At 37.9% G+C, this 12,311-nt stretch overlaps 1 protein-coding gene across 1 annotated transcript; it reads right to left on the bottom strand.

Moving 5' to 3' along the window:
• Nucleotides 1-2,616: 2,616 nt before the first annotated feature.
• On the bottom strand, nt 2,617-5,417 carry LOC107550037 (homeobox protein SIX3-like). The gene is made up of 2 exons (XM_016231251.1): nt 4,388-5,417; nt 2,617-3,470 (listed from the first exon to the last, which is right to left on the bottom strand). The coding sequence occupies exons 1-2, from the start codon at nt 5,077-5,079 to the stop codon at nt 3,281-3,283; spliced, it is 882 nt and encodes a 293-aa protein (XP_016086737.1). The 5' UTR covers nt 5,080-5,417; the 3' UTR covers nt 2,617-3,280.
• Nucleotides 5,418-12,311: the final 6,894 nt, after the last annotated feature.

Genomic DNA, 12,311 nt, shown 5'->3' with positions numbered 1-12,311 from the left:
AGATAATCCATCCAACTCACAGGTGTGGCATATCAAGATGCTGATTAGACAGCATGATTATTGCACAGGTGTGCCTAAGGCTGGCCACAGTAAGAGGCCACTCCCAATTTGTCCCTTACTGTAAGAAAAGTTCATGAAACATTTATCGCACTTCCTAAAGCAGGAGTGTCAAACTCAATTCCTGGAGGGCCACAGCCCTGCAGAGTTTAGCTCCAACCCTAATTAAACACACCTGATCCAGCTACTCGGGTCCTTCGGGCTTATTTGAAAACTAGATTGGTACATGTGTTGGATCAGGGTTGGAACTAAACTCTGCAGGGCTGTGCGGCCCTCCATGAACTGAGCCTGACACCCCTGTCCTAAATCTTTACATTTCAGTCAAACAGTTGCTTTCAGATTCACACTTAAATAAAATTGTTTTATGTGACAGCTTTGTCAGCCGTGTAAGCGTCATGGCTGTAGCACGTGTGCAGCAATAAACATGTTTGGGGTGAACTGAGCGAGCAAACATTTACCACCGCTTAATAATGACTTAACCACAAGAGATTTTTTAAAGGTAAATGCAAAGCTGTCACATAAGTAGTGATACGAAATGTTTTATAAGAATCAAAATGCAATATCGCCGACAAGTAGGCCTAATGTGCGCCGAGGTCGTGATCCCATATGCAGTTGCAAATTACAAGGCTTGTTACAAGCGTTCTCTCTCATGAGTGCGCGAATTATAAAATTCTATTTTGTTTTTCAACCTCAATTTCGTGAGGTTCCTCAGTCACGTGCAAAAATTCTGGTAGGGCCCCCGGCCCCAACACAGTTAGCCGACTGACAGGCCTTTAAGATCTTTAAAACAACCCTTCAATTTTTGTGTTTACATGAGTTGTATGTAAATCTATAATAAGTGATAATGACAAGTACTACTTATGTTTTGTAGACTTACCGTACGATATTGATCTAAACGGAAGTCGCTCGATCGGCGTACTGTTGCATCCTCAGGCGAAAGAAACTTTTGTTGCAGAGCTTGTGACTTGAGTGGTTGCTTGTTTAAAAACGCTACTGAAACGCGTTTATTTACACAGATTGATTATTTGTAATCAAATTGGCAATATTTTTCCACGTTGGTTAATTTATGAATTGATTAATTTAATATCGGCTATTTATCAAATTAAGCAGAAAATGCGAAGTAGACTTAAGCTACATGTAACACTGCAACAATCACATTTAGTCATTTTTTTCACTACATTTACTTCACTATTAACATGTTAAGTTTAAACTTAAGTGTAGCTTTGAAATTGCACTAAATTGCGCTTCTGGTGTGCTAAAGAGGCGCGTCGCGTTTAGGTGATTTTATAGCGTAGCTCAATGCAGCACAATGAATCCAGGTCAAGGGGAACTGCCGCTTGAATAAACACGAATAAAAAGTTGTGCTCAGTTAAGCGATCAAATCAAAGGGGAGAAGAGGGAACAGAAATCCTCTCACAGTAAACGACACATTCTTTCTCTTATATGGAATGCTATTAGGACACCACAAACAAACCATCCTCTTGTTATTTAGCCTTATGGTGGTAATAAGAGAGAAGTCTGAAACTGAATGATGGCCTTATTAGACAGATAAATGACGTTTCAAAACTGAGGTGATTACAGTGAGCTCTTTGGAATAATGTGTAAGTAATGTGGTGGCACTAGTTTAATTCCACGTTGCGGTGAGTACGTTTTTGATTACCTGGTTAACATAAGCCACTAGTACTTAAAATAAAAAGATACATTAAAAAATAAAACTGTATTTTATTTCGTATATCAACGTTAGTTGAGATGTCCAAAAGCACGTTCAGTTTTGTGTTTAATAGTAATGTTTCATCTGCGTTTATTTCTACTGTAACAAGAGCAATAATTAAAGGTGTGTAGATGGTCACCTAAGCTTTTACGATTGATGACCATAATTGGTTGACTCTTTTGTCGTCTAACTAACACGTCGGACTTTGATGGTCGGTTTTCTTTTCTCTCTTTATTTTTTATTTGTATTTTCATTTTAATTTGTGTTTTTTTCTTAAAAAAATAAATCAATAAAAAATACATTAGTTAATTTAAAAAAGAATAGTCTAAGCTTTGTCATGTATTAATTAATTTACTTTGTCTGTTTTACGAATATTTTCTATTGCTCTTTGCCAGAAGCATAAAACATTTTCATCAATTATCAATATGGAAAAGAAAATACATAGACATGTGCACTGGCAACAAGAAAGCTGTAAGCTACTCTCCCTTTATTTAAATGTATAGGCTAAATAGAATTCCTTTCATTTTAAACTTGTTTGCACCAATGATCAATCCCACTACTTCAATAATAATAATAATGATAATAATGATAGTTAAAATTGAACGAACTTTTAGAATGAAAGAAATAAAAGAACGAAAGCAATAACAACACCTCTTCGACTCTCTCTCTTGAGTTCTGTTGAACGTGGACTTAATACGTTCGCACTATCTAAATGATTAAGACACTCCTAAAATGAAAATAAAAACGAACAAGAAACTAATGCATAGAACAGCAAATATATTTTCCCTTATTTGGACAAAATGCAACAATGTCAACTCATTAAATAAATAATAATCTGATAGTCATTATATTAAATTATATTTATTTGCATAAAAGTGACCCATAACACTGTGTTTTCAGCGCCATTAACCCATTTACAGTATAAAAACGAGCAGAATGAATAGACACTTAAAATCTCCAAGCACTTAACAGACAGTTACTCACGCTTTATGGACACAACATAAAGACATTTGCAGGAAAGAGAGTGGCGCAATTGCGATATCATACAAGCATATCTAGACAAGCCTAGACCTAAGGAAAACTTTGAATCAGACATGGACAATTCAATATAAATCTCGAGATAAAATTAGTATGAACATCTGCTGTCGAGTAAAAGACGAGGGGGAATAAAGGTGCTTTTGACTTCAACGATTGTCTGATAAACACAAAATAACAAAATTGTCTCTCCGGTTCACTCATTTCATTGAGCATCGAGTTCTACTTTCTCAGACTCCACTTCATAAATGCCTTTTAAAAATGCAAAATATTCACAAATGAACATGCAAAATGGTCGTGTAGGCATTGGAAATGAAAGGAAAGGGCGTCAGTCCGTTGAAGCGCTGGAAAAACAGCATGCTTTTCTCCTTTTGAATAACACAAGGTGGCAAAATGGCCGGCCCCCATGTTGCCCACAATTTCTCACAAGTTCATTTTTCTCTGGGCAAAAATGTTCCATATTTGTCTGACGGTGCATCATACATCGAAATCCGAGTCACTGTCAGTAACTGAGAGAATGGTCCCGCCGTCGCCTCGTTCATTCATACTGGAGACGCTGGTGGTGGGGCTGGCGGCCGCGCAAGGGGACTCGGCCGAGCTGTGCGGTGTGCACCCGGACTCCGACATGGACCGCAGGCCGCTTTGACCCAGTCCGTGGTGCTGGAGCCTAAAAACACACGGATTCAGAAAATACGATTATTTATGCAATACAATATTCAACTATACATGCATCATTTTTGCTCGAATTCGACGGGCTACAGTATCTCTAATACTAACAAACCTGATTTTAAATGCGAGATCACGCCAAAAAGAATACAAAGCAATTTAGTTACTCAAGTCGATTTTTATATAAGGATGTTTATATTTATGTACAAGCTTATATTTTTCATAAACCTCAATTTCTATTAATCAAAAATAGAAATATATTTCTAATTATAAATAATGAGCTCTAGCCATATTTAATGGCATTATGTATAGGCTTATATTTGATTACATTAGGCTATATCAGTTTACACTACATGAAAAATATATGTGTTTGTTTTTGGTAAATTTATTTTGCAATTAAAGAAAACTATATGGAAATACACGGTCAAATATTCATTTTTCAAAACACGTATATGTTATTATATATGTATGGGGTTATTTTTAATCACAAAGAAGGTAAAAAAGTGTAATTGTTTTTGGGGGGAAAAATAAAATCAGTTATCATAACCAAACTGCAAATAGATTTTTGCTGTTGTGCTCTCATGATTATCTTCCAATTTGCTTAATTAACTAAGAACTCCACATTAAGTCATTATCAAAACGCCAAGTAACACGTTTTCTAAAGCTTTAACAATTAAATTAAAGGAATTGTCCGCAATTTTGATGCTGCAAATGCAAAAGCAATAGCAAAATGCCTTTGTTGTTTAAAAAAAAAATTATAATAATATTGTTCGATTTCTTTCTATCAAGATCGAGCACATCGTGCAGATTGTGTGACAGCATTAGCTGTCTATTGATGTTTACAAATTGCCTTTATATCTTCGCAAGTATTCGTTTGATTTCAGTTTCTCCGAATTCAGTTCAACCCATTAAACTGACCTGTTTTTGGCAGCTGCCGCTCTGTCTCTTTGCCTTCGATTTTTAAACCAATTGCCCACTTGAGTAGGAGTCAGTCCAGTGGCTTGTGCCAGTTCCCTTTTCTTGCTCGGATTGGGGTACGGATCCTGTAGGTACCACTCCCTCAACAAGCCGCGAGTCCGTTCCTTGAAACAGTGCGTCTTCTGTTCGCCATCCCAGATGGTCCGTGGCAAAGGGAACTTCTTGCGGACCCGGTATTTATCAACGGGTCCGAGGGGACGACCGCGCAGCTTCTCCGCTTCTTGGTAGTGCGCTTCGAGCCACATCGCTTGCAGCTTTCCATGAGAGTCTTTGGTGAACTTGTGGTTTTCCAGGATGTGGTACAATTCACGGAAGCTTCCAGTGTGATACGCGACCACCGCTCGGGCTCGCTGGATGGACTCGTGCTTGTTGATGGCATCGCAGGCTCCCGGTGCCACGGGCAAGGACCAAAGGAAACGTCCGAGTCTCTCGATGTCTCCGGTTTCCTCCAGCGTCTCGCACACGCTGGCCACCTGTTCCGCCGAGAAGTTTAGGGTGGGCAACTGAAACATCGGTAAGTCCTCCGGGGATCTCGCTCTGGGAATGCTGCCCGCTAGAAGCAGAGGGCGATCCGCGAAATTGGGAAGGAAAAGATGTGAGGGATAAAGCTCTAAAGGAGACCTGAAAACCATGGAGTCATCGGACAGAGACAAACAGACGGGAAAAGACGGCAATACGGACGTCGTGTTTGCGCCGCTATCGCTGTTGTGCCACCGAACGCGTAATATCTACCCTTAATCAACTTCGAGTGCAACGGTGAAACATTTTGTTTCGCTTTTCTATTGGTCTTCCTGATGTCGTGCTGTGGTTGTCATGGCAGCCCTGCCAATCACTGTCAAGCTTGCCCGTCATTAGCCAGTGCGCGCTGCCCTTCTCCACATTTGCTTCGAGCGCGGGGTTTTATCATCGCTCCAATCAGAACTGGCCACTCGCTGCGGGATGTTTTCAAGCAGGCGAATGGTGCGCCAGTTCACTCGACGGTAGGAGGATTAATAGGTGGAATATTGCTGTATTACTGCGAGTATGCTTCCGCGCGTGGGTGTGAAAGTTTGCGAGCTAGCCAACAGATAAATAACCCGCCGTTATTTACCAAACATTTATATAACGTAGAAGGACTGGGAGTTTTTTTTTAAATAAAAAAAATCTGAAAATGTATTTGACAGTTGTCAGTGCATATGCACTTTTTTCCCCAGGAAAAGGCGATTGAAAAGGCGTTAACATGATAAATGGATTAAAATTTTTTACATCTAAAGGACACAATAACATATTTGAATTAATCGATCCTCAGAAACATTGGCACTTATTTGTAAAATTTAATGTGTATTTATTTTACATAAGAATCTAAGCTTTTTTTCAGTCTGTAATCGTCATGATACTTTAACGTTTAAATACACGTTTTATAAGCCTACAACAATGCGTATTCCATGTCATTATTATTAGTTATTTCGCCTCTTTATCAGTTTAAAAGGCAAGATAAAATGTCAGTAGGAAACAAAATCGGCTTGTTAGGCCTGAGCCAAATAACATTCTTTCACAAGGCTTTTTGTTTGCACAAAGCGTGTAATTAATGCCACAAACAAGTTAATTCACTTGGCCTAATTGTCTGTTTATCCTGGGGTTTAGCGCTTAATGGCCTTCTCTCCAGTGGGCACACCACTACTGTCTTACATTAAAGATTAATGTGTACAGTTAAAAGGCGGTGATGTCTGCAGATTTATCATTAGCGATTAATTGGGTATTAAATAAAAAAAGAAAGGAAAAAAACCTCGTTGCTATAATAATATGCGTTTGGAACGATTTTAAAAAAAGGCATTGCTTCAAGGCAAGATTTAAACATTATCTTTTCTAGACTACAGGTGTTGGCATAATAATAACTGCAAACAAAAGCCCTAATCTCGCGCCCCGTAGACAAGTAACGAGACGTCTTTGTTCATCAGGATTAGTTAATTGGATGAATATCGTGCTCACTGCAAATATGAACCTCTATTTACACACGAACTGAGCTCAAAAACCAACCAACGCGCTTTAAGAAGCACGTTTTGTAAACTTACAAGAAACCTAAAGGTCTAAATTTAGGATAGCCTAATATTATGATCACTACAGTTCTGCAATACTACAGTTTAAAACAAAAAACGAACCTTTTAATGCATAAATTATTATTATTATCATTATTTTATTTTGTATTATTCTTTTTTTTCTTTCTTTCTGATGCTTTAACGGATTCGGAAAAATTAAAACTGTGTTATAAAACTACTGACTAAATTATACATATACAAACACACAGTATATTTAAGGGTAGTGCACAGCTGACCTTTGAAATGACCTTGAAATGATACGGTCAAAAGGACAGTCACATTCACCTCGCATTAGATTAGAGGAAACACAAACACTTTCAGGCACGCATTAGTCGACAGTCGAAACCATTTATTAAAGTTACAGATAACAGGATACAAAATTAATCTGCGATTACTTTTGGATTTTCGTCGCTGGAGAAGTCTTAATAATCCACGGTAAAGCTTAAGGCAGTTTATCAGGGTGACCTGGCTTAACAACATTTACAAATCTGTTACAGAATAAACACGAAACGTAAATTTGCCAGATGAACTTGTTCTTCATAAAATTAGTTTCGCTGGCGCGTAATTGTTCCTTGTCAATCATACGGCAGAGTACCCACAGTATCCTCATGCAACAAGTCGGCCTTCACCTTCACCGAGCTTCCAGTCAATCAGACATTCTAGAAACATCTGCAGACAACGCTTTCCTGTGCTGACCAACAAACAAACAAATATCCACGGTTTAGCATTTAAACACTAAATTATTTATAGCACTCACCTAATTATAATTGAGGCACCTGTTAGTTGAAGTTCAGTCTCTTAAGGCTTGTTTTTAATTTTTTCAATTTCTTACTTCAATAGAGGCAGCGTTGTGAGCCAAAAGACCTAATCAAATGAGCTGAATATTCTTAATACCTTTGTCTTACAACTAACGGTCCTTGAAAACCTCACAATTTATATATTTTACATGGACAATTAAAAATGCTGACAATTATACAGTACATAAAATTTGCACAAGCAAGTTTGTGTAGGCTATTAAAACTGAAGAGAATGAGAAGTGTGTTTTAGTTGGGATATCAAAATTGACGGATTATTTGCATGGCATATTTTAGATACCCCATGCTTATTTAATTAAAGTCTGCAGTGTGCTAATACTCTCCCAGAACAGATGTTGAGCCATCTGAATGTTTAAATGTGACTTGCTATATGCTGGATATGAAGACATTACCTGGGCACTGAATTAATCATTCATGTCGGACAGCTGTCTACAGCCACCAACCATATTCATCAGTTCATTTTTTAAATATTTATTGCATATAATTATATATGCCCTGCTTGTTTTACCATCAAATCCTTTAGTCCAAAGCTCACTATACTGTAGGCACATGAGCATGTTAAACTGCAATATAAAATCAACAGTTCTATGTAAGACAACAATGCCTTTTATTTCTCAGAAACTACATTAGACTGGAATTGAGTGAAGATAAAAACCCCAGTTTACAGTAAGTCTGAGATTAATCTGCCATTGTCATTGCACACTGATCCATGTAGCATATGGCTCACACGCATGTAGTGTTTTAGCAAGAATGAGGTAAAATGATATTGAATAAATCCTCCTTGGTCAAAGCTATTTTATTAATCAAAGCTATTAATCCAAACCTCTCATCAGACGTGACTATGATAATGGTTAAAAATGCTTTTCTAGCCTGAACATGCCCGGCCGGGCCATTGCAAATGTAAATTGTGGCCGCCTACTTACAGAAACATAAGCTCATCCTGTCTGAAGTGAGATTTTCTGCAACAGTGGCCCATAAACCAGTGTTTAACAGTATTGTCATTGGGACAAGCTGCTTAATGGTACTGTGCAGTTTACCTTGATCCATGTTGCCAAGGTTCAGGGCATAATTTGTTTAATAGCGGTAATGGCCATATGACAATGGATTTCACCAATTATATTGGTATTGTGTGTGCGTCAAGAGGTTTTTCCATGCTGAAATCTGTTTCTTAAATGGGTAAAGGCAATGTCATGCAATATATATATATATTTTTATCTGCACCTGAAACTGAAGCTTCAGGCATCTATATTGCTCATTCATGAGTAAGAGCCAAAAGCTTGCCTGTCCTTGCACTGCAGCACACAGCCTCTCTCACACACACTCATTCTCTCATTTCCGAATTTCTTCATTTCCTTAAAGTTCATCCTAAGAGCAGTAAGTCACAGGTCATCTAGGTAAATTCACATGCACTTTGAGGTGATATCTGTACAGGGGTTTATCATTATGACATAATGGTCAGCTCATTAAGTACCTTGTTTTATCCCATGTTTAGCAAATACAAAAGAAAGGCAAAGTATTTTGCTCATTGTAAAATAAATTAAAATATTTTATATCCAATAATTACAAAAATAATTTAGTTACTGATAAACAGCATCTACTGTAAAATTCTTCTACCTCTCCCCTGCAGTCATCAATAGCAAATTCATATTTGCTCCAGTAACCGCAGTATGAGCATTAACACTCGGTCTTATATAATTATATATTATATATAAATGTGTCTTTTACCCATCCTAATGTCTTTTCAAACCTGTATGACTTACTTTCTTATGTGGAACACAGACGGTGAATGTTTGAAAAAGGACCAGAGCCTTTCAAGCTTCAAAAGATGTAAAGCACCATAGAAGTATCATAAAGGGGATTAATACTCATGCACTATAGCCTAGTGAGGAGCAGATGAGAGTTTTTCAATTTTAAAGCAAAATTTAAAGTCATTAGTCTGATAATCATCTAGTTTGTGAGTTTTACTTGCAAATCGGATCAGTTTGATTTGTGAATGAATCATTCAGACCATTATGTGAAATTAATCAACTGATTCACTGAACAGATCTGACTCAAAACAAAGATTTGTTCATGAATTGACATTGCTACTTCACTCATAAATTCTCAAAATTCCTACTGAATAATGAGAAGTCTGTCTGTTTCTTATTCAAAGCTATTGTATTGCTTTAGAAGAGCTGGAATATAGTGCATAAGCAGTATTGACCACCTTTATGATGCTTGGTTCTGTGTGTGTGTGTGTGTGTGTGTGTGTGTCATTTTTAAACCCATGCAAGTGCTCACTTATTTTCATTATAATTTGAAATGTATGGCCAGAATATTCTTAAAAAAAAACTGACTCAAAACAAAGATTTGTTCATGAATTGACATTGCTACTTCACTCATAAATTCTCAAAATTCCTACTGAATAATGAGAAGTCTGTCTGTTTCTTATTCAAAGCTATTGTATTGCTTTAGAAGAGCTGGAATATAGTGCATAAGCAGTATTGACCACCTTTATGATGCTTGGTTCTGTGTGTGTGTGTCATTTTTAAACCCATGCAAGTGCTCACTTATTTTCATTATAATTTGAAATGTATGGCCAGAATATTCTTCAAAAAAACCACCCTGTGTTACATGATAGAAAGCTATGAGGAAGAACATGAGTAAATAATCACAACATTTTCATTTATTATTATTTATAATTTTATATATTATTATTTATACAAAACATTCTACATAATGATATTTTTTTCAATTGTATGTATTTATTTATTTTACATACTAATATAGTTTGCCATTCTGCTCTGAAATAGTTAATCTTTCCCATGATTTCTGTATGAACCCTTGATGAGTGTGAACCCTTTGCATTTCTATAATGGAGATGAAACCCAGCATTTTTCAAAAAGAAAAGCATAGAGAAAAATAGAGAGACAGAAGCCTCAGACACAGAGACAGAATGAATAAGAACTGAACTGGACAAGGCATTCAATACAAAACTGGTGGATAATTGATGTATGCAGTGGAATGCCAACATGGAGACTAATTGAGTGTGAAGAACAACCTCAGAGCTCAAGACTGATACTAACAAAATATAAAATAAATGATCATAACAATAAAGAAAAACTGCCACTAACTGGGAAACATCACAGCAGCTGGGAGAGATTTAAAGGGTGTTAATGCCAATTTATGTTGGCAGCAGATGTCATATTGCACAAAGCACAAAATCCATCCACATCATGATTAAAGACTAGATGTTTACATGATGACTTTAGTAATGGACGATATTTCAAAGAGCTTCCAGCTGTTTCACAAAGCAAAACTAATGACATTAACTGCATCTAACTGTCTCTCTATTAAATATATTTAAGTGAATATGTCCATGCTTCATTATAGTAGCTTTAAGTCAAAAATTTGCCTGACGTGCTGGGTCCATATCGAGATAAACTCATAAACCACTCCACAGGTGGAAAAGCAGCACGCTTGCTAGCACACAGAGCTCAAGATTGACAGAACACACCGGTGTCCTTTTTCACGACGAGCGAAATTCCACAAGAGGTCAGCGTGTAGGCTTAAACAAAAACCTTGAAAGGCGTATTTTGCTGTCTGTGAGCTTCCTCGTAAAGGAGACTAAATACAGCGTCACGACGAGCAGAGAGGACGGTGGTGAGAGAGAACGAGCGCAGTTAATTCTCAATTCGGCTAACACCGAGAGATCAGAGCAAGGGCTGGGCTCATTAAGCGTCACATGCGAAATTAAATGCTAAACAGTCGCTAAACGGCAAAAACATTCAATTCCACCTCGACAGGCAGTCCCCCTGCATGATTTCTTTGAAAGCTCAGCCCCCTCCTTCCACTTACCGATTCCTCCCACTTCAATTCGTTCGTCTGCTTCTTGTAATCAAATGACACGCGTTTTTTTTTACAGTATTTAAGACAAGTGGTGCTTTACCACTGTTCAATCTATAATCGCTTGCAATTAATCTTATGCAAGCTGATTAACGTCCCCTTAAGGCTGATAAATCACGAAAGGTCAGAATTCAGTCGCAATTTAAGTTGTCAAGGAAGAGATACAGCACATGGCTTTTTGATTCAGACTCACCATTCAGACTCTGTTAAAATATGCATTGAAACGCCTGACAAACTGCTCAATATGTATTCCTGGAGAAGACTCAAGACGGCGAGAGGACGACGGGCTTAGGTCGGGCAGGCCGGTGAAGTGCTGAGGGAAACCGCAGCCTGGATCTACATGGAAATGCACTCTTCAGACAAGCTGATTTTGGAGAGCTGAGGACAAACGCACCCCAATAACACAACCCCTGTCGCTCAGCCCCGTCCCGGGTCTCATGAAATAATGATAGGTCAAGGCCTGTCCCCATTCTACCTCAAAAGCAGACTTAAAATGATGTCTTTAGTGAACATGCTGCAAGACAGGACCACAAATGTAAAGACCAGTCTTATAGTCTATTTGAGGACCTCCTCATGGAGTCTCGTCTGATTAACAGCGCATACGGTAATCCTTCTGATTCCTCCTTGTGGGGTCTCTGAGGACAAGCAGAAGCGAGACTAAAGCCTGCAGAGACAGGACAAAAGGGGTCTGCGATATACACAGCCTGGGGTGGAGATTGTGGGTTTAGCCCCTCATCTTCAGATCCAGGCATGCTGTGTAGATCAATATGGAATATGGAATGCTAACATAATCATTATGGCTTTTTACTTATGTATACTGAGGCCTGTCTGTGAAATTTTTCTCTGATCTTCTTAGTCTTTCATACTCTGTCCTTTGTCGAAATGCACCGCTGAAGCCACCAAAGGTCAAGCTATAATGAGAGTCACACAAGTGCTGACTTATTGTCATGAAAGAAGAAATTATTCATTATACTGATGATAATAATGCTGAGATAACAATGGCCAATGGGAACCCAATGGCTTTTTTTTTAGTTTAGATCAGGGGTCTTCCAAACGTTGTTTTCAAACTGGCTTGTAGACCTGTCTTTT

This window comes from Sinocyclocheilus grahami, unplaced genomic scaffold (genome assembly GCF_001515645.1).
Source record: "Sinocyclocheilus grahami isolate Dianchi unplaced genomic scaffold, SAMN03320097.WGS_v1.1 scaffold386.1, whole genome shotgun sequence".
NCBI lineage: Eukaryota > Metazoa > Chordata > Actinopteri > Cypriniformes > Cyprinidae > Sinocyclocheilus > Sinocyclocheilus grahami.
This window is presented reverse-complemented; position numbering and strand designations above follow the sequence as displayed.

Bases quoted from the DNA above. Each gene is read 5' to 3' on its own strand.
- LOC107550037 (XM_016231251.1), bottom strand. From the start codon at position 5,079: ATGGTTTTCAGGTCTCCTTTAGAGCTTTATCCCTCACATCTTTTCCTT. The intron at 3,471-4,387 runs GTCAGTTTAATG...GTGTGTTTTTAG, and splicing joins GCGGCAGCTGCCAAAAACAG to GCTCCAGCACCACGGACTGG.